Below are 20,276 nucleotides of genomic sequence, written 5' to 3'. Positions count from 1 at the left end.
CCAGCCGGCCTATGCCGGGTCGAGGCGCCGTGCCACAGCCCCGCCCTCCGTCCGAGCACCCGCTCGCCCGCCTGCTGTGCCCGCCGCCCCGCCTGCAGACGTCGGCGAGGCGGACGGCGGGCGACGGGCAGACGGCGACCGCCGGCCGCTGTGTACGCAGGAGCAGATGAGCACGAGCATTGAATATCGTTGCCTTGGAAGATTCGCAACATTGCGCAGCCTGTCTATCTAGCCTCCCATAATTCCTTTCACACATCACCTCGTCGCTCGGATACACTGCGAAACCTGTCACGCTCTGGCAGTCCCGTCAGGTACGCGTCCGCCGTGCGACTGTCGCCGACGTAACTCGGCCTCCATGTGCAGGATGAATTGCCTATGTTGGTCTACATATCGCGGGCTGCATATCGCCTTCGCTCGAGGATTCTGCTTCGCGATCCTCGAAGGCTACCTCCACTCTATCTGCACGCCAAGCCGACTCTGTTTGTAACCGTACCCACGTCCGCAAGATAGACAATTTACATCCGTAAGGGAAACGCTTTAGCTGTGCAAAGCCCTATCTTATTATGCCCGGATCGAACTTCGAAGCGCACGTCGACAACGTCAATGTCCTTCCGCCGGTTCCAGCGCATTCGTGTGCAGTACATTCCAGAGCGCGAACATGCCTCGCCTCCCGCATTCTTTCCAATGCGAACAGTGTCCCAATCCAGCCACCGGCCGGCTCTGATTGAAGGTCATCCGCGTCGCACCTTGTATGAATTGACATTGTTCGCCTCAGCGCTTCAATTCCTCCTTCACCACCTCTCGGACCCTTCGGGCTCCTCAGGCTCGCAAGCACTCCTCCATCCTCCTCGTGTCCTTGGAAACCACACACGACCCTGCATCCCCACTCCAGCCACGAACACGCCTGGAAGAAATTTACACCAGCGCATTCGTCACAGCGGACGTCATCTCCTCCCGGGCTCGGACGTTTTTCGCAGCAGGCACTCGCGCCCGTTCAGGCAATGCAGGCGCCGGAGACCCCGGCGACCGCCCGCACTGCCCGGTGGCGAGCAACGGTACGGGACCGAGGAAGCACCGCAGCGGCGTTGGGATCACGGACGGGCACACGCCTGGGCGGCCAGGCCGGAAGTGATGGTGATCACCGATGAGTTTGATCTCCGCCAGATGAGATCGCATGGATGGCGTCTGGACTTGCACCTCTCAGCGGGCTGCGCCTCGCCGCTCTGGACCACACTGCGAGTACGAGATGCGTTGTGTACGAAATTCGAACGACGGCATTCGTCGAGGATGTTCTGCTCTGGAAAACCCCGTCTGAGCCTTCCGGTGGTAGGAATTTTCGCGTTTCGCAGCGGCGAGCTTGAGCTTGAGGAACTGCCACTCAGCTTGAAGTTGCAATTGTTCCACTCATCCTCCCCCGGGCCGCTTACGTCAGGGGCGCCGTAATGAAAGATCAGTAATGCAATGCATTACATACTGTGTTGGTCCGCCGGCGAATGTTGCCTGTGAGTAACGCTGTCGATCAACCTCCCCAAAATGTAGTCTATTGCGTTTGACATACGTACGAAGATGGAAATGCATGGCCCGACAGAGGGTGATAGAACACCGCGAACCTCTAGGATGGAACGCATACAGAGTCCATAAAGAGCGGGAATTAATGCGGCGCCGCAAGCGCGGCTTCTCGTACGCAGCTAGCTGCACGAGGTACTCCTCGCCCGCGCGGGCATCTCGCCAGTCTTTTATGAACGGTCGAAAGCCAAGCCGTGGTATGTGCACGGCAGAACAGCCACGCGGACGCGCGACGCCTACGTGCGTACCCTAGTACCTGCCGTATGCACAGCCTCGAGCAGAGGAACCCGGCTAGTAGTTAGCCTTTGTGTGCTGCCACATGCCGTGCAAACATACCTTTGCAGTACGGAATTCGTGACTCGTCGAGTCGGACAGTGCACGATCACCTTCAAAGCTCAAAGTTCAGGATCGACAACTGGCGGCATATACACTGGCACAGCCTGCTCATGAACATACCTTCGCGCCCTCACTGGCAGCTGCCCTTGGGCTGCTACGGAGAACCACACCCGTCACTCCTTCACGCAAACGGCACCGAGGCCTACTAAGTCCCGGCAGGAACCCGACAGCCTGAGCATCCTGGTGCCCCTACCTCTTGGTTCGTTCACCGATCGAGGGCACTGGCAGAAGCCGATCGACGACACACCGGTCACCCTTCACACACGCAGATCCTCCAGCTCGATGTCAACCCTATCTTGTACTCCTGCTGGCCCGGGGAACCCTAGTCTCATACCAAGACCCTCCACACGGCGCTAGTGTGAGGGCTTGTGTCGAACCTACGGGGAACCCAAGGCTTGATGTCGAGCCGGTTAGTGCTCCCGGGACTGGCGAGGTGAGCTAGAACTTGCGTAATAATGTGAACGTTCCGCGGCCGGTGCGCGAATGTCGGCGTAGCAGTCCTGGGTGCCGGAAGGCTCAGGTGATAAGTAACTTAGGTGTTAGCGATGTGCTCGGCATACGACCCAGCCCTGGTCATCGGTATGAGCGATATATGCATGTAGGTGTGTAGGTGAAAACGTTGAGTTTCGTTTGACACTGCGTGTCTGCGACGGTGGAGTTCAGAATGGCATGGTACGGTTCGCTATCTTCATGCCTACCTTGTCTGCAGGTACGGATTTGTTTGACATCGAGGGAGTATGTTGCCATCGCAATGGGTCCCTGTGCTCGTTACAGATGCCATTTGCGACATGGGAGCGACTTTGAGCTCTCGGCCCGCTTTTTGATAGTTGAATTGCTTGATCTGGGCTGCTGCTACATTGTATGCAACTCAGCAACTGAATGAACCGTCGTTCGATTCACTGTGTGACTTGCTGTTCATGAAGGATATCAGATCCTTCATATAATGCCACCGCATTTGACTCCCAAACCCCGTTATCCTTGCACTGCGGATTCCGTTGCCGCAGTGCGCACCGAGGTCGATGGAACATGGCAGCTCCGAGTTGTCCTTCCGCACAGACCCTCCCCGGCCCCCGCCGGACAACCACTCCCAGTGATGCGCCACGGTGTTCCTCGATCGATCGGCGGCGCTCCACCTCCACCCTCCCTAGGTCCCCACCTCTTCTGTGGCGGCCGGCCCCAGCACAATCCCTGCCGTCGACTGCTCCAACTTGAGGGAATCCTATTGGCGACCACCTTAATGGGGGGACCCGTAAGGGCCAGTGACCAAGTGCGCAGGCATGGGAGCGGGGCGGGTACCATGGCAGCCAGGCCCAGTCCGGCGTGTTGCTGCCCGCAAATCCGCTTTTGGGTCGCCAGACTCTTATTGATGATTGCAATCATGAGGCTGGGTGAGAATCGGAGAATTTGTCACTTGAGCGCAGCTTGAGCGCCACATTTGTTCAGACGCGACGAACCAACGACGAACGCGTTTCTTGATAGTGAAGTGGCGAGTTCAACGTTCAACCAGCGTAGTGTATGATGGACAAGTCCATGACACTAGGACAATACTATCGCTAATAAGGACGATAGGGCTGGGGAGGCGCGGCGATAAGTCGCCATACAAGAAATGAGTTGTTAGCGCGCGCCTTTATTGATGGAGATAACAAGATCGCACACGCCGATCAGTGACTAAAGAAGATATATCAAGGGTCTGCGGTGCCCATTAGCGGTCCTCTCATTTCTACCATGTCAGGTATCCGAGTCGCGAGGGACACAAAACACTGGTGTCGTCTTGGTGTCGTCGGGTGTGTTGTGAGGTAGACATTGTACCGATGCGGACGACGTCATCGCAGAGGTCATTGCACCCGCGACGGGCGCGCCCGAAAACACGCTAAATCGGGATCGGGCGCATAGCGACGTCCACGCGAGAAAGGCTATTTACGCAGGGACCCCGGAAGTCCCTCGCGTACCTTGGCAGTCGACCTGCTTCATTATTGACGTCATTCCCAAATGGGACGCAGCGGGCTGATACGGGCGCGTCTGGCCCGGATGGGAATTCGTCGCGGAAAGCTGCACATGCAAATCGCGTGCAGCGGGCGAAACTGCGCGAGCAGGCACGTCGCTGTGGCCGTGTATCTTGAGGGCGAGCGGGGAATGGAGAGTAGGGGCAGCAAGGCGGAGGCGAGGGCGAAAGCACAAGTTAAACCTGGGCAACGTGGTGTCGGGCAGGAGACATTTTCGCCAGTCGCGACAGCGTGCGGAGCAGCCTGCAGGAAAGGTTCGGGAGCTGTAAGATAGGCCGGAACCGCACATATCGAGGAAGCGATGATTAGGGTCCGTGTGACTGGCGTCTTGTGCAGTTTTTAAGTGCTGAGTGCGACGCAGAGCCTGCAAAGTGGCAAACAACACTGGCGAAGTGGCAGAATGTCCAGTCGATGGCCTATTAGAAATGCGCCATGGACGTCTGGACACCGGTGGGATACCGCAAAAGGCAGATGCTTTTTTTGATCGAGCTGATCGGGTTTGACTGGGATGGCGTGAGATACTTAGTGGAAGTTCAGAATCGGCAGCTTCCGGTGGTTGCAGCTCGATCTCCATCTGTATGTATTCTTGTTGACTGAAGGCATTCCTACTGATTCTAGGCAGGTGTCAAAGTGCACAAGAGTGTATGAGATATGTGAAGACCTTTCTGAGTATTAACAGACAGTTCACCAGCTTGCTTGAGCTGGGCTTGAAACTGCTTTGTGAGTTGACGCCACTTGGGCCGAGGAGCCGGCGGTACGACGGGGACCCCAGACAGCGGGCGTGTGAGTCGATGGAGCGGGAGAATTGATGGAGGCCTGGACAGCAGCGCCTCGCTCACGTCGACCTCCTCGCTCGTCGCTTTTCGCTTCCATATCCTCCGCAAAGGCCTGTGAGTCGTCCCGCTCCCGCCTTTCGTCCGCAGACTTAGACCATCCAACTTGCACTCACACTCTTTCCTTCTCCCAGCCACCATGTCCGCCTACCGCAGACGGGACAATGCGGCCTCCGGCTACTCGAGCGCGGACGCCTATCGCGCCGTCCCCAGCACCTCTCCGTCCCTGCAACACGCGCGCGCCGTGAACAGCAATGGCGCCGCATCGTCGTCGGAAGAAGACCACCTCACGTCCCCGGTCACGTCCCCAGCACCAGTCGCGAATGTATTCGTGCGTACCCGCGCAGGCTCTCGCTCTCGCCCGCGCCGCGATTCCCAAGAACAGGGCGGCGAGCCGCTTAGCCCTCCACGCCCCGGGTTCCTCGCCGGCGACCGACGGTCGTGGTCCGCATCAAGCGGGGCTAGCGAAGCCGAAGGCAACAGCGACTCTGATGTCCCCGCGGCAGGCCTGGCCGGGGTAGGCGCCGGGGCTTCGCAGTCCGCGCGCCCACCGGCTGGTACAAATGCAGGACGTGTTCCCGTCCGCGGTCACGATCGTGTCCGCAGCAATAGCAACAGTCAACAAGCTGGTCGCTCTCCCGCCGTCGCTCCCCAGACCCGTGCCCGCAACCACCGCCGACGCTCAAGCATGGCCAACGAGTACGCCTATGCCGGGTCTGCAGGCGAGGAGGAGCCCCAGTCGCCGTCGTCGCAGGGCCACTCGTCGTTCGGCATCAGTAACCCCTTTGGCACACCGAACGACACCCCGCGCAACTCCTTCTACGGCGCACAAGGTGCACCAGCCGTGCCCGAGAAGATCAACCGCTCGCCCCCTTCGGCGTTCCCCTCCTTCCCCTTCCAAAGCCATGCAGGCAACCCCGACCCCGGCACCGTCATTCCCGGCATTGGGCGGCGTGAGTCGCTAGACTCTCTCGCTGCCCTCGCGCAGAACGGCCAGATCCTACACACTCCTGCCAACCTCAACAACCACCCACTGTCCCCGCCCGGAAGCGGCACCGCCTACCCCACTGGCGCTGCCCCGGGCGGCTACGGCCTCGTTGAGGAGAGTGAGGACCTCGGTCGTCCCTTCGCTCCTTTCATGGGCGACGTCCCCGAGCGCGCGCAGACGCCATCCAGTGCCGGCAGTCAGCTCTATCGCAACTCTGCCGCCGCCGCCGTATCAGGCAAGGGCGAATACGGTCAGTAGCCGCTGTTCCCCCTACTGCTACTCGCAGTCGACCCAAAAGTAAGCTGACTCTTTGTATTATTCATCTGAAATAGGCAGCGACAACGGCCATGGGCTTCCACGGACCGGCAGCGGGCAGCAGATCAGCATGCGCGCGCCGTTCCTCAGCCCTGCAAGCCGTCCGACGAGCAGCCTATGGGCACCTCCGAGCTTCCCGTATGCGTACCCGCCTGGTAGTGGGAGCAGCACGGCTTTGGGCGGCTACGCGGGCAGTGGTATTTTGGGCCAGTACTCCAGCTACGCCGACATCCAAGCGCAGCTCCGCAAGAGCAAGCCAATAATGCCATCGTCGAAGTGAGCGACACTCACCTTTGTCCATCGCCCCCACTCATTCTCCTCAGGATCTCGCAGAAGCTGACGAAGGAGGACAAACCGTGGTTGTTGCAGAAGGACAGCAGGTCGCGCGCGAGCTACTGGCTGACCCTCGCCGGTGTCTTCGCGGGCATTGCTGGCGCGGCGGTCCTCTGCTACTTCACCTGGGTCGACACGTACTTCCTCGCGGATAGCCAGGTCTGCTCGTACTTCTACGACGACTTCAGTGGCGGCCTGGATACGACGAACAATTGGAACACGGACAACGAGCTGGGTGGTTTCGGGTGAGTGGTCGCTTTTTGGACGCATATAGTCGAGTCCGGTTCGTCGAGGGCGTAGTGCTCAGGTGTGGGCCTTTGTCGGGTCGCATATAGTCGGGTGGGGTTGTCGGAGCGCATACAGTCCGGTGTGTGGGTGGCGGGAGCAGGATGCGTTCGCGACGAGCCGCTGCAGTGGGCGTGCGATTGCCTTTTTAGGCAGCCATGGTATGCGACAGATTTGGGCCACTATCGGACGAAACTGGTCAAGATCTGGTTTATGGTCCGGATGGAATCCACACGAGGCCTCTTTACTCCGTTTGAATCTCGTCTTCAGACAGAGTTTGTGAGCGTGCACTCGGGCGGGCACAGGCACGTCCATACTTTGCTCACCACCCTTTGGGCGTTCAATCTTCCTCCTTTCGTGGATGGCGTATTGGTCATAAAATCTGCCTTGCGTTGAACTCGTCCGCATCATGCTGACGAAATTTTTTCTGGCAGCAATGGCGAGTTCCAAATCACGACTGACGACTCTACGAACTTGCACGTCACGAATGGCCAGCTATACATCACCCCGACGCTCACTAGCGACAATCTCGACGGTGGCTATCCGGCGATCTTCGACGGCGGTTCGTTCGATTTGGGTGACAGTTGCTCGACAGATAACACGGTCCGTACACTTTCTCTCACTCTCGCGTGTGCCAGTACGTTGACATACTCTCTTCGCAGACTGCGTGTTCGGTCAAGTCGTCCAACGACACTGGTACCGTCATCAACCCCGTCACCTCTGCTCGTATCAACACGAAGGGCCACTATCAGCTCAAGTATGGCAAGGTCGAGGTCGTGGCTAAACTTCCCCAGGGTGACTGGCTTTGGCCTGCCATCTGGATGTTGCCCAACAGCACCGACGTGTACGGACAGTGGCCGATGTCTGGTGAGATCGATGTACGTAGACCTGCTATGCACCTGCTCGCACGAACGGTACTGACTTCCAGTCGTCGTAGATTATGGAGGCTCGTGGCAACGCAGCGTCCTATGCTGGCCAGGGAGTGAACTACGTGCGCTCGTCGCTGAACTACGGCCCGCTCGCAGCGTTGTACACCACGCTGTACGGATGGTGGAGCGAGAAGCAGTCTACGTTCGCCGATGACTTCCACACGTACACACTCGAGTGGACGGAAGACTTCATGCGGCTCTACGTCGACACGCGCCTCGACGCCATGCTCACGGTCAAGCTCCAGGGCAAGAGCGGCAAGAGCTTCTTCAACCGTGGCGGCTACCCCAGCACCACGCAGAACGGCTCTAGTGAGGCCGTCGTCACCAATATATGGGAACAGGCAGGCGGAGGCCCGAATGCACCGTTCGACCAGGAGTTCTACCTGCTTATTGACTTGGCCGCTGGAGGCACCAGCGGGTGGTTCCCGGACAATGTTGGTGGCAAGCCGTGGTATGACGGCTCGGACTCGGCTATGCGCGAGTTCGCGGAGGCGCAGGCGACATGGTCGGGCACTTGGCCGTCGAGCACCGACGACCGGTCCTTCAGGATGTGAGTGTTGCGTGCGCTTCCCTTGAATCATCGGTGCTGACGTCGTGTCCTAGCAAATCGGTCAAGATGTCGAAGCTGTGCTGATCGTGTTCAATATGGGCCCTCTCGAATCCTCTCCGCTTGCTCTTCCTTGCTCTCGTCCATCACCATGCTTCCGCTCCCAGCATCCAACATCTGTCTCATTGTTCGCTAACCTGTGTGTATACCCTGCGGGGGCCTGCTGCCATACATCGCCACGGACATCGACGATCGCGAGACGAAACGAAATTCGGACTTTTTCCTTTGCTGTTGCTACTCTACCGCTCGTACCTACTTACACGTCTGCATACGCGGCCAGACACGGACTCTCCTCTCCTCTCCTCCTTGCGCACCTAGACTGTCATACTAGTGTAGCAGCCAGCGGGCTCGTCGAGTGACGATGCCGCTGGCTTCAGTAAACTCCCCGTCTGCATCCATGCTCGTGTCTCGTAGCCTCCTCCTCCTCCTCATCGTACGTCTGTTGTCTATTACATATCTCCTGTTGTCCATGCCTTTGGGGTATGTACGACGTTTTGGGTTCCTTGTGCTCGGGGCAGGGCCTGTCCATTCGTTATTTATCACAATCGTCAATTCATGCGGTGCATACAAGACCGATTTCTTGTTCGCTTGCGGACGGTCACTACAGCTGTTGTTCGAGTGATATGTTGGTAATCAGAGTCTATTGGTGTGCTGGTATCATATTACTAGGTGCCGTTGGCGCCACTTGCGACGCTATGCGTTGGAGTCGTGGTGGACGTTCGATTGTGTTCGTGTAATGATCAATCTCGCATCGAGCCTTGAGGTACTCCGGTGCGTAGGCCTAGCCTGGACCATCAGCCTGGCGCCTCGAGTGTTCAACTCAGTGAAGCTTTGAAGCTTGTCAGTGGAGCGTTGCAGTACGTACACGTACGACTACTACCATCGTACACAGCCGAGATGCGCTTATAGCCAGTTCATATACAACGAGTTGCCCACGGGCGAAGGCTCAAAATCTGCCCATCGCACATGTACATACTATTGTACAAGAGAGTTTTGGAAACAACTGTTGAAGTTGAATTGAACGGTGGAGGTGGAGCTGAGGTCTGGTGGTGGTGGGGCTCCGTGGGGCTGGTCGAGAGTGTGACGCCGAGTGACGGGCCGTGACACTCCTACTATTCATGGCAATTCGCTCACGGACGACGCTCGGGAGGGCGGGCTGGCCGGTAACGCCCGTGTCACGCCCACCGCAGATCTGACAGAGATCGGTGGTGTCGGAGCTGTGGTCTGGTGGTGGCGTGAACTTTCACAGTTGTTGCCAAAACTCTCTACAGTACCGAGCCTGAGCCGGTCACTGAGGCACTCATGAGCCTGGTGGGAGACAATCGGCAAATTTTTGAGCCTGACCCGCAGCCAGGCAGTGGGGATAATCCCCTTCCGGCCTTTGAGTCCAGGTATAGACGCATCTCCGAGATGTGCCCAGTCCCCTCGAGCGCGCACAATTTACTAGAAAGCGCTCAAAGGATCCGTGTAGAAGGCGGACGCATTTCAACGAAAGTGGACGGCGTTCTGATGTGCTCGTGCCACCCATATGCTCGCCTAGCGTCAGGAACGGGGGTAAGCGAGACCCATCACGTAGGGGCAGTTACACACTCGGGGCGGTGGATAATCGTGATGAGTAACGCTGGGAATACCGGTGAGGGTACATAACATAGGTTACTTATGACGAGATGACTAGGGCGGTTTGGACATGGTCAGAGTACTAAGTTAGTGTCCGTGGGCGTTCGGTTCACGTTCATCCTCGACGAACTGATTTGCGAATGCAAGTGGAGCACATCTGACTTTAGACGAGTCATGGAGCTTGAACTTACATGAGATGAGTTACACATGACGCAGGGTCTGTATGTAGTCAGTCTTATTGCTGCCAGCGGAGCCCCGAACAGGAGCGGGTGAGCGGGATACCTTGGCTACGACATCGGTGTGTATGTCATCATAGAGCGGATTTTCCATCTCGAGGACTCGGTGTTTCGTTTCCCAGGGACCACCCCAGCCAGTGCCGTCACGGTGTGAAGATTCGAACGTATGATGATGAAGCACTGGTTTTTCACGACGAGACGTGGTAATATTCATACCAAGACATCCACGTGAGGGGTCTTTGTCGAACCTAGGTCGAGATGTCAGTTGATCTGAACTCGACCAGTACCGGACCTACTAAAAGTGGATGCAGAATCACGTTGGCACTCGCACTGATACACTCACATTTTGCTTTTTGCTACAGCTTGATACAGTCTTGCGCATACTACGTGCCCGCCTACCGAACCTGTTTGACTGGCGGTCAAGCTTTCAAGTTGTCGGTCGGTGGTGATCATGGCGGCGACAACATACCTGCCATGTAGTAGCGATTACGCCGTTGAAACGTCGCTCCCAACGGTGATCATCGTGTCGACAATACTGGCAATCTAATACAATGAGCTTCTGAGTAATGCCGTCTTCCCCGGGACGTGCCGTAAACACCGCTACTACCGCTGAACGCACTGGTACCTTCTGGAAGGCTGGTTTAGGCCGCGATGTGCTCGGCCTAATACGGGTATCCAGGGTACGAACCTGAGAAATGAACGTGAGGTAATATAGTCTTGTCCGCATACGTATATCCTTGTACTCGCATGCATTGCACCCTTGGAGCGGAACCGAACCTAGAAGTCATGTCGTGGGACAGAGAAGTGTCACCCTCGGATGATCTACGTTCCGTAGACGATGACTTGCCAGTGAATACAGCAATTCTTCTGAGGATGTTCGAAACTGGTCAACCATAAGTAGCAACATTACTACTGCCGTACCTTGGAAGATGAGGTTCCAACAGCGTGAGTAGATCTGGAAGCTAGCGGACCTGCTGTGTTCGGAAGGCGGTTGTTAGGTAGGCGCCCCAACGCTGTATCCAGGTATGGTTATAGATGAGAAGAACCGCGCTTTTGGATATCTACTTACCTATGGAGAGCAATCTATTACCACCGTCTTGCCAAAACGCAGGATGAGCGACTCCGGGTCGAGCGTAGTCTGCATACACCCAAGTACTGTGGCGACCGACAGCATTGTAGTCGCAAGCGCCATGCTTTCAGGTCTGATGTCGTTCACTGCATGAAAAATCAAAAAAATATGTGGACGTATATGCCGAGCATAGCGTACCAACCTGAACTGGAGGATGCTGATATCAGAACGACCTTGCTGGTAGGAGAGTCCACGCAAGGGGTAAGAGAAGGCCTCAGAAAGTCCTCTGACGATCACAGAGGTAGGAGAGGAGAACCTGAGCCTCGCGGAGTTGTCATTAGCATCATTGAGCCTCCTGCGATCGGACAAGGACATCGCACCGTGGCTTCTCATCCAACGACGTGAGCCGCTAAGTGTACGCAAAGTCCACCTTTATGTAACTGAGTACATCGCGCATGTCCCGACCCACTTCCTCAAGGACGATGACGCCATGTGCAGGCCGTCATCCTGCCGAAGATGGCCCCGGCTGCGTTGAGACGCAGGAGAAGGCATTATTCATGGTCCCTGAATTCTAATGTCTGCTTGAGTGGGAAAATATAGTCAGAGTGGCATCGCAGCGAGGACTTGCTGGCTCGTCACGCACCGGTTACAAACGCCCGTTACCAAATTGCAGATCACCTCCCCACTGGCACAACGCTTGCGTAGCGCTTCGGCATCGACCGTACTTGCATTTCCAGAGACAGAAACACTGTGCGAATCCTCCGTACACCACAGGAATACCAGTGTGACTCAAGCTATGTACGTGACCACCGGGACTCAGTGAAGAGTGGAGCCCGACAGCGGAGCCCGTGGATGCGGAGGCTGGAGCGCAACTTCGAGGGTAAGGGGTTTGCCGCGGTTCGAGTGATGAGTCTGTTGGATCTCAACAGCTTGAACGGACTGGCTCACCTGTTCACAAATATTTGACTGGATACCTCCTGGTTTGTCGCCACGAAACTGTTCGCCAAACCATAGCTACAGTCTCCAAAAAGGCGGGCGGCATGAAAGGCGGCTCGTAGCCGTGAATCAGAGTGTTGTGTTTGAGACAACTTGAAGGGAGTGGAGATCATATGTTGCGAGAGGGCACCCATGTGGCAGACAGGCCAACCTACTACGTGGTCAGCGAGACTGCTCCCACGACCGGACCCGAAGTGATGGCACAGAAGGCAATCAGTCTATTCCTAGCAGTTATCCATCAGGAAAGCGTGACGGAACCGAGAGAAGGTCCACACAAGGGAAGTTCGGCAACTTGAATAACGACGACGCCTTCAAGTTATCAACGTGACTTTGCTGACGGCAAAGAAGATTTCTGCAATGGTCTCGAAAGTGCGTCGATGACAGTCTTCGTGCCACGTACGGCTCATTCTCTATCAAGACCTCTTTTCGACCTTGCACAACCTAGTATTCTGTAGGTGCACGTCTGTCCCAGTAGCGCAACGGACGAATCTGAGCAAAGGATCCTTACATTTTCAAAAATTCTGCCTATTTCAATCTCAAGTAGCGCTGCCTGGCTCTGACGTCAAATTGCTGCTATGCTCACCACGTTTATTGAGGATCATAGTCATGACGAGCCTGGCCAAGCTCTATCCGAGTCGGCGCTCTCCCGTGTGGCGGATTTCCGCGGCGCCGGTCACGATGGCCCTTTATCTCTGCTTCCTTCGACTGGCTGTGCGGCGGGGCTCGGACGCACTTAAAAAAATCCTCTCATCGCTCCGTGATGAATCTCTGTATGGAAAAATATCAGGGCCAAAGCCGCGACTCGCGAAAAAGGATGCCGGTCATAAACATACCAGAGTATGCTCTGGCGGTGGTTAGTGGGGAGCCTACGTCCTGGCATCTCCATCGAACATGACTTTGACCTCCCGTGTCTTGCCTTGAATTGTGGTCAACTCAATACCCCGCCCACATGCAGGGCGATGCCTAGGTTCGATGCGACCTTCGGAGCTCAGCAGGTAGATCATCACCTCAGGGACGTCCGTCACGAAGCTGTCATATACCCGGTCAGCGATTTGCCGACGGGCGGTTCAGTCTTCCGGACGTCGGCCGCGGCCACCGGGGCCATTCATTCCCTTGTGCGATGGTTGTGAGAGTGGCATCATACGTGACAGCAGGGTCTTCTATCAGGGATCGTATACAACTGATATCAGGACGTAGACGTACGAACGGAGGCCTGAGGGAAGCAAGTTCGAGCGACTTTCTTCTGGCGCTCGGAACCTAGCGCCTTGGGTACAGGCGGTGCAGAAAGAAGTCAGGCTACTTAGGAAATCCCGACGAGTGATTCTTAACACTCGCCTACGTTCTTCAGTGCTGATACACCCTCGGAGGCAAGGCTGCGGACTGCCCAATCATGGGCTTTCTTTTTGCCCAACAGTGACATTCGGGGAAGTCGTGAGGCCTAGTCTGGGCGCGATCATGATGACAGAATGAACAAGCAAGCAGGTGTGACGTAACTGCAGAACAAGCCGTACATCGCGAAACGAGCTGAGTAGAAAAAGGAGGGTCTGCGGTGATACACGATTTTTAATGGTTACAATTGCACACGGAAGGCAGTTGAATGCCATCGATACAAGTGAACGACTGAGACGAAAGCACGATAGCAGATGAAGGGAGGGGATGGTCGTCTAGCCAAGCCGTAAACCAAGGATGTCGTCATGGGCTCGCAGGATCCTAAGCGTTTATGAGACACAGGCTCATCCGAAAGGAATTGAACATACTGTGTCCCCGTCCGCAGGCAACTGGCGTGAGGGATGGTTGGAATCGGTGGCCATGTAAGCGAAGATTGGCGACAAACCCACTCTGCGGAACCCGGCCTGAAAATAGTCATGGTCAATACGAACCCAAGAATGAAATAGGAAGGACACAATTGGAGTGGCGGAAAACCTACCTTACGGGCGAATCTAAGGTTACGTCTCAGATACAGCGTTTCAACAGGCGTCCCCTTGTACTCCGGCTCAAGGCGAGGAGCGGTAGGCCGCGTTAGCACCACCTTCACGCCCTATAGAAATCCGGGACTGAGAAAGGGCCGTCACGCAGCTGTGTGATCGAACGGATTGACTCACCTCGTCACGGAGCACTTGGAGGAGCGCCTGAAGTGCCCATTGACCAATCCCGTGTCGGCGAAAATCCTCGTGTACCATAAGAAAGTCGCCGCGCGGATCCTTGTCGACGCAGGAAAGTACTGCGATCTTCGTAGCCTTGGCACTCAGCTCTGGTCCGAAGATTCTTGTGCCGGCGTCTCGGCCGGTCATCCACCTGTCGCGCAAGCGGCCATCGTTTTCGTACAGGAGAGTAAATATTTCCTCTAGTTCCTAGCACCCAAGGAAGAATCAACGCATGTCGTTTTGACCGCTTGATGAAGCAGTGCGTTTACCTGGCCGCCATACTCGGACATTTGAAGATCCTCATGGAAATCTTCGAGATAATTTCCATTCACGACTCGGTAGGTGAGTTGGGCGACCTGTCGGCCGTCTGCCGTCTCTATTTTAGCCTTATAGTACTGGGCAAGTAGCGTGAGTTTCGGGTCGATACAGTCAAATGGAGGTGGCGGTACTCTGAGCCATGGTTCGAACTGATTGCGCAGCTCACGTTGAACCTGGAAACCGACGCGATAGGTGACACCCTTCAGCCTGCCAAGTCCATTGAAGTGTAGCTGAGGATCAGACGATATCTCGCGTTCGGGGACCCCCTTAGCATCGGGAAAGGAAGTGAGTCCTGCCTGTTCTTGCATTATCTATGAAGTGTCAGTGAGATCAGAAGCGGATATGCAGGGAGACAACGCACATGTAAGTTTAGAACGCTGAGGGAGGATACAGCACGGCGGGCTCTTCAGGACCAAGTCTGACGATGCATGCTGCTTTAAATACAAGTGTCCGAAAAGAAGCACCAGGATTTGTTGGTGCGTGTTGTATGATTCTGTGTAGCCATGCTGCAAAATTGCCCGCAGCGCATACTAACCCGACCGCTAGGATTGTGCGGTGCCGCGGGAACAAACACCCGTATCTCCACGTCGTACATCCGATCAGACCCATCGACGAGCGGCTGTGATTGACGGATCTCCCCTGCCAGTTGTGCATCCCCTGTATACTTCCGCTTGCTGCCATACTCAGGAAAGGCTCGTCTGGTGCACGAGTCGCTTAGCTCGATGCTCGGACCAAGTCGGCTACCACGCCGATTCCGTCTGCATGTCCGAGGGAACCGGCTCTCTATGTTTCAATTCTCCCGCGAAGCTGTTGATAATTAAGCAGGGCTGTCTGCGACCGCTAGTGTACGTACGCTGAGACCGGCACGGTCCGAATTGCATCTGGACCAACTTGTCTACCTAGTCACGTAGCTCAACGACCATACCCTGCATGAGAGGACACGGGTGACTTACATCAGGCCGAATGGGCCTCAGGCTCATGGGAGCCATATGAGGAACCGGCGGTGGGAGACACCGCGGCAGCGGCGACGTGACCGTGTGTTCTTATTTGATTACGTAAGAGCGGTTCGAGAGCGCCACAAAGCGCTCACACCCGCATCCTCGCCTTCCTTCTTGCCTCGTGCAGTCGCGTGAGGTCCATTCTCCCAACGCGTCGGAAGGACCGTAGGTGCGCTCGGTACAGCCATTCGCGATAAGAACCGCATCTGGCGCCCCCAGCGTGGCCTCTCATTTGTAACAAACCTACGGGCCCGGCCCCGGAGCGAAGCAAGAACATGTGAGTCCCATGTGAGGTTGTGCAGTGTGACGATGGAAATCAGTTGACGTCTTTTCCTACAGAATTCCATGTGGCAAAACGGCCCTTGTGAAATATTTTCGGTATACATAGCTCGAAGCCAACTGTAAACTTTGTTCTCGCCCAGTCCGTCGCGGCATCATCCACGGCATTGCTCGAAAGTAGCGTCTCCTTCCATATCTGATCGCCGCAAACCTACCGGGCCTGTGCTTCAATTCGCCACTGCGCGGGTGACATAGTCATGTGAGGCCTTCGCGTTGACACAGAGCATGCCGTTGTAAACTCACCGCCCGGTCGCCGTGGGCCGTGGAAGCCGCAGAATGCAGCTAAGTAGCATGCAACACGCACCCTTGCAAGCAGTGCTTGCCCCCCCTCTGCTACAGTCTGGGCTGCAAGGTGCTTCTTACCATGTTTCGTGTAAGGCGCGGCACGTTTCTAACTGCGGCGCTTTTCACGCTTCTGGTCGAAGCAGCCCCCCCAGCCTTTCCCTCATCTGGTAACGGTTTGTGGTACACCGCTCCTGGTGACGTGGACGCCTGGTCATCGGAATGGCTCCCCATCGGCAATGGGTACATCGCGGGCAAGTGGCTCAAGGGCTTTGGAGTCGTGTTAGATCTAGAACTGAGTCATCCGTCTAGCTACGCTCCCTGGAGGCACCATTCAGGAAACTATGCTCGTGAACATCGAATCCCTGTGGTCTGGTGGTCCTATGCAAGATCCGGTATGTCCGTGCTACTACTCATGATAATATTTGAATCCCGGAAAGCTCGATCGCGTTCGGACTTTTGTTTATGTGATAGTCGTGTCGCGGACTTGACATCCCACTCCGGTCGAGCTATCTGGGCGTTGTGGATCAATTGATCGGGAGTCCGTGCAACTAACCGGTTATATAGACGTACAATGGAGGGAACAAGTTACCATCCCAGCAGGCCGCGATGGCTGAAGACATGCAGACGTACCGCCAAGCTATATTTGGCAGCTCTACCGGCACCATCCAGAGTAGGTGTTGTAGACGTCCATGTATTGCCTCCTGACCTGGGCAATCATTAGACATTGATAATTTGATGACGGATGCTGGCGCTTACGGTATGTCGAGTACCTTCAAGATGATTATGCGGTCGAACGTATTCATGCAGGTTCCTATGCCGCCGCTGGCGCGCTTTTGACGACCATGAACTCAACTGACGCTGGGTCGGACTACTTCCGTTGGCTTGATCTGGACGCAGCTGTAGCACGTACTCAGTGGACCGATGAGAGTGGCAATTCCTATTTCCGGTAAGTTGGCATCTTTGACTCTCGTCAAACCCGGCCATCTCATTGACACTAAACCTTGTTATTCGCAGCGAGCAATTCTGCTCCCACCCTGCAGAGGCTTGTGTGCAATACGTGAACAGTACCGGTACTCTCCCGTCACTGACTTACGCCCTGTCGGTCACCCTCGAGACTAGTCTCCCGGTTCCTAACGTGACTTGCCTCGATAATGCAACCCTTATGGTCCAAGGCCTCGTGAACAACCCCGGCATGTCATACGAAGTCCTTGCACGGGTCCGTGCGTCTCCCAACGCGACCATCGCATGTACACCCTCTGGATCCAATGCGACTCTCAGCGTGGACGGCGCAAATGAGGCCTGGATTACTTGGGTCGGCGGGACCGAGTATGACATGCACGCAGGCAGCGCCACAAGCAGTTTCTCCTTTGCGGGCCCGGATCCTCACAACGCGCTCAATGGCTCGCTGGACGCGGCAACGGCTCAGACCTACAATGACTTGCTTGAGGCTCATATATCTGATTATACTTCTGTCATCTCTCCGTTCTCCCTAGACCTGGGTCAGACGCCTGACCTGTCGACACCCACGGACCAGCTTAAAGCGGCGTACCAGACTAATATAGGAAATCCTTATTTCGAGTGGCTCTTGTTCAATTATGGAAGGTATCTGCTGGTGTCCAGCGCACGAGGGGTGTTGCCCCCGAACCTGCAAGGCAAATGGGTAGAATCATGGACGAATGCTTGGGGCTCCGGTATGTAGCTCTAATCCTGGTTTCTGAGTTTTAACACTAATCTCTATCGTTCCGAACAGATTATCGTAAGTGTATGGCTCAGCTGCCCTGGATTTGGGAGCTTCACGCGGTATTCCTGCAGACTCCAACATCAACATACAAATGAATCATTGGTTCGCAGAGATGACCAACATGGACGTGGTTCTGCCATTGTTCGACTATATAGAGGTTAGAACCGCATGTGCACAGGGCTGAATAGTAGAACTGAGCCCTGCGCAGAATACCTGGGCTCCGCGTGGCGTATCTACGGCGCAAATCCTATACAACATCTCGCGAGGCTGGGTTACTCACGATGAGGTACGCGCCTGGCGCACTTCTGAGCGAAGTCGTGTATTCACGCGCTTCATTTCGACCAGATGAATGTACGTCCGTCTGATGTCCTCTACATTGCCGATCAATTCACGACACGTAGATCTTCGGTCATACCGGTATGAAACTCGAAGGTAACTCGGCGCAATGGGCCGACTATCCAGGTATGTTCTCGATACAATTGAGAAGTACTTCAGAAGCAGTCGTCTAACCACGCACACAGAATCTGCAGTCTGGATGGTGCGTCATATGTAGTCGTGATTCTCAACTAGAACTGACGTGTCACAGATGTTTCACGTTTGGGACCATTATGATTACACGGGAAACAAAACTTGGTTTCAACAACAGGGATGGCCCTTGCTCAAGGTTCGTCAGTCGCGCTCTATCTCTACGTCAATTAACTCGTGATCGGTCAAAGGGCGTCGCGCAATTCCATCTAGATAAACTTATTCCTGACCTGTATTTCAACGACTCTACGTTGGTCACGGCTCCGTGTAACTCTCCGGAGCAAGTACCGATCACATTTGGTTAGTCCATGTTCGCACTGCGATTGCAGAAGAGAATCTGATGACTTGGTACAGGCTGCGCTCACGCCCAGCAGGTAATCTGGCAACTGTTCAACGCCATCGAGAAGGGTTACCAGGTCTCAGGGGACACTGATACGTCTTTCTTGGAAGGTATGCCATGCTACGTGTTAATCTATTTGCAACTGATGTGAATACACTCGAAGAAATCCGGTCGAAACGGGCTCAAATGGACAACGGCATTCATATCGGCTCATGGGGTCAGCTACAAGGTAGGCTTCGCTTCTTCTCGTAACGTAATGGCAATAGCCACTAATCACTACCCTCAGAATGGAAGGTCGATATGGACTCACCTACCGATACGCATCGTCATCTATCGCATCTCATCGGACTGTACCCTGGCTACGCTATAGCTTCATACGACCCATCGATTCAGAACAGTAGCACCACCTATACCAAGAGCGATGTGCTCGCAGCGGCGGAGACAAGTTTATATCATCGTGGAAACGGCACTGGCCCAGACGCGGACGCCGGATGGGAGAAAGCATGGCGAGCTGCGTGCTGGGCCCAGCTCGGGAATGCGAGCGAATTCTACTTCGAACTCTCGGTAGGTTCTGGAGTTGCATCGATTGCGGCACGAGGTTGACCAGGCTTCGTGCATGCAGTACACCATTGAACGAAACATCGCGCCCAACCTGTTCAGCATCTACACTCCGACCGGTGGGCCAGATGGAATCTTCCAGATTGATGCAAATTTCGGATATCCTGCCGCGCTCCTCGTGCGTTTGTGGCCCTTTTTTACCCAGGCGTGTAGATTGACGTAACACAGAATGGATTGCTGCAAGCCCCGGACGTGGCGTCTTACTCGACGCCCCTCGTCATAACCATACTCCCAGCACTGCCTGATGTCTGGCCCGCCGGTTCCATCAAAGGGGCCAGGGTGCGAGGAGGGATGACGCTGGATTTGGAGTGGGCTGAAGGAAAGCCCACTTTGGTGAACGTCACGGTCGACGAGGGCATCACCGCGAGGCCGGTCGAAGTCGTCTACGGGGGAGACGTAGTGACATCCTTCACAACTTCCGGTGGTTTGACGAAGTCCATTGGCTTCTCATAACGTTGTCGGACATTTCTTGGCATGACAGAGTTTATCTCCGAACCTTTTGTGGGACTTATATGATGTGCTACGGACCCTCGGTATCGTGTAGACGATGGGGGGGTTGTCTTGCATGCTCGAACAACTACTTAAAGGCACTCACTAGCTGAGATTGTTCGCTCATGGAGTACCTCACGCACTTCATCTATATGATTTGTGGCACGCAGTTGTACTTCATACCACGCGTTACATCCGACTGTCTCTTAGTCTAGATGATCGGGCTCACTGGCAAGTAACCCGCGGCCGACACGAGTGAAAAAGGTTCACTGAGCCCGCGACTGACTAGTGTGGTGCATGCCTTCC

General features: G+C 55.5%; 5 protein-coding genes across 5 annotated transcripts; 3 read left to right on the top strand and 2 right to left on the bottom strand.

Moving 5' to 3' along the window:
• The first annotated feature begins 268 nt into the window (after positions 1-268).
• B0H18DRAFT_1013819 (uncharacterized protein) lies at positions 269-1,869 on the top strand. The gene is made up of 2 exons (XM_048029125.1): positions 269-1,500; positions 1,559-1,869. The coding sequence occupies exon 1, from the start codon at positions 604-606 to the stop codon at positions 1,441-1,443; it is 840 nt and encodes a 279-aa protein (XP_047892197.1). The 5' UTR covers positions 269-603; the 3' UTR covers positions 1,444-1,500; positions 1,559-1,869.
• Positions 1,870-2,216: 347 nt separating this feature from the next.
• On the bottom strand, positions 2,217-3,476 carry B0H18DRAFT_1013815 (uncharacterized protein). Its single transcript, XM_048029124.1, has 4 exons — positions 3,042-3,476; positions 2,875-3,021; positions 2,661-2,814; positions 2,217-2,606 (listed from the first exon to the last, which is right to left on the bottom strand). The coding sequence occupies exons 1-4, from the start codon at positions 3,340-3,342 to the stop codon at positions 2,495-2,497; spliced, it is 714 nt and encodes a 237-aa protein (XP_047892196.1). The 5' UTR covers positions 3,343-3,476; the 3' UTR covers positions 2,217-2,494.
• A 2,010-nt stretch (positions 3,477-5,486) lies between these two features.
• Positions 5,487-8,202, top strand: B0H18DRAFT_1085615 (concanavalin A-like lectin/glucanase domain-containing protein; the record flags this gene model as incomplete). The annotated part of the gene is made up of 6 exons (XM_048031939.1): positions 5,487-6,036; positions 6,119-6,377; positions 6,425-6,679; positions 7,154-7,322; positions 7,382-7,597; positions 7,657-8,202. 6 exons carry the CDS (start codon positions 5,487-5,489, stop codon positions 8,200-8,202), a joined length of 1,995 nt encoding a protein of 664 aa, XP_047892195.1.
• Positions 8,203-13,749: 5,547 nt separating this feature from the next.
• B0H18DRAFT_450615 (uncharacterized protein) lies at positions 13,750-15,195 on the bottom strand. The gene is made up of 6 exons (XM_048038148.1): positions 14,997-15,195; positions 14,767-14,946; positions 14,587-14,712; positions 14,276-14,524; positions 14,101-14,211; positions 13,750-14,026 (listed from the first exon to the last, which is right to left on the bottom strand). The coding sequence occupies exons 2-6, from the start codon at positions 14,941-14,943 to the stop codon at positions 13,907-13,909; spliced, it is 783 nt and encodes a 260-aa protein (XP_047892194.1). The 5' UTR covers positions 14,944-14,946; positions 14,997-15,195; the 3' UTR covers positions 13,750-13,906.
• A 1,210-nt stretch (positions 15,196-16,405) lies between these two features.
• B0H18DRAFT_1013764 (glycoside hydrolase family 95 protein) lies at positions 16,406-19,954 on the top strand. Its single transcript, XM_048029123.1, has 15 exons — positions 16,406-16,508; positions 16,567-16,649; positions 16,822-16,927; positions 17,035-17,203; positions 17,272-17,948; positions 18,070-18,155; positions 18,207-18,284; positions 18,400-18,464; positions 18,569-18,662; positions 18,715-18,823; positions 18,878-18,973; positions 19,027-19,092; positions 19,150-19,427; positions 19,486-19,599; positions 19,650-19,954. Exons 2-15 carry the CDS (start codon positions 16,599-16,601, stop codon positions 19,932-19,934), a joined length of 2,274 nt encoding a protein of 757 aa, XP_047892193.1. The 5' UTR covers positions 16,406-16,508; positions 16,567-16,598; the 3' UTR covers positions 19,935-19,954.
• The last annotated feature ends 322 nt before the right edge of the window (positions 19,955-20,276 follow it).

The sequence above is a fragment of the Fomitopsis serialis genome (assembly GCF_022376445.1).
Source record: "Fomitopsis serialis strain Sig1Antser10 chromosome Unknown B0H18scaffold_44, whole genome shotgun sequence".
Lineage (NCBI taxonomy): Eukaryota > Fungi > Basidiomycota > Agaricomycetes > Polyporales > Fomitopsidaceae > Fomitopsis > Fomitopsis serialis.
The sequence above is the reverse complement of the archived record's forward strand: the minus strand, read 5'-3'. Positions and strand labels throughout refer to the sequence as shown.

What these genes read in the sequence shown, in the direction of transcription:
- B0H18DRAFT_450615 (XM_048038148.1), bottom strand. Translation starts at nt 14,943, where the DNA reads ATGCAAGAACAGGCAGGACTCACTTCCTTTCCCGATGCTAAGGGGGTC. An exon ending in TGTCCGAGTATGGCGGCCAG is followed by an intron (nt 14,525 to 14,586) that starts GTAAACGCACTG and finishes CTTGGGTGCTAG; the next exon opens with GAACTAGAGGAAATATTTAC. An exon ending in TCCAAGTGCTCCGTGACGAG is followed by an intron (nt 14,212 to 14,275) that starts GTGAGTCAATCC and finishes GGATTTCTATAG; the next exon opens with GGCGTGAAGGTGGTGCTAAC.
- B0H18DRAFT_1013764 (XM_048029123.1), top strand. Translation starts at nt 16,599, where the DNA reads ATGCTCGTGAACATCGAATCCCTGTGGTCTGGTGGTCCTATGCAAGAT. An exon ending in CTCTACCGGCACCATCCAGA is followed by an intron (nt 16,928 to 17,034) that starts GTAGGTGTTGTA and finishes AGTACCTTCAAG; the next exon opens with ATGATTATGCGGTCGAACGT. An exon ending in GATATCCTGCCGCGCTCCTC is followed by an intron (nt 19,600 to 19,649) that starts GTGCGTTTGTGG and finishes GACGTAACACAG; the next exon opens with AATGGATTGCTGCAAGCCCC.
- B0H18DRAFT_1013815 (XM_048029124.1), bottom strand. Translation starts at nt 3,342, where the DNA reads ATGATTGCAATCATCAATAAGAGTCTGGCGACCCAAAAGCGGATTTGC. An exon ending in TCTGATATCCTTCATGAACA is followed by an intron (nt 2,815 to 2,874) that starts GCAAGTCACACA and finishes CATACAATGTAG; the next exon opens with CAGCAGCCCAGATCAAGCAA. An exon ending in AATCCGTACCTGCAGACAAG is followed by an intron (nt 2,607 to 2,660) that starts GTAGGCATGAAG and finishes CCACCGTCGCAG; the next exon opens with ACACGCAGTGTCAAACGAAA.
- B0H18DRAFT_1013819 (XM_048029125.1), top strand. Translation starts at nt 604, where the DNA reads ATGTCCTTCCGCCGGTTCCAGCGCATTCGTGTGCAGTACATTCCAGAG.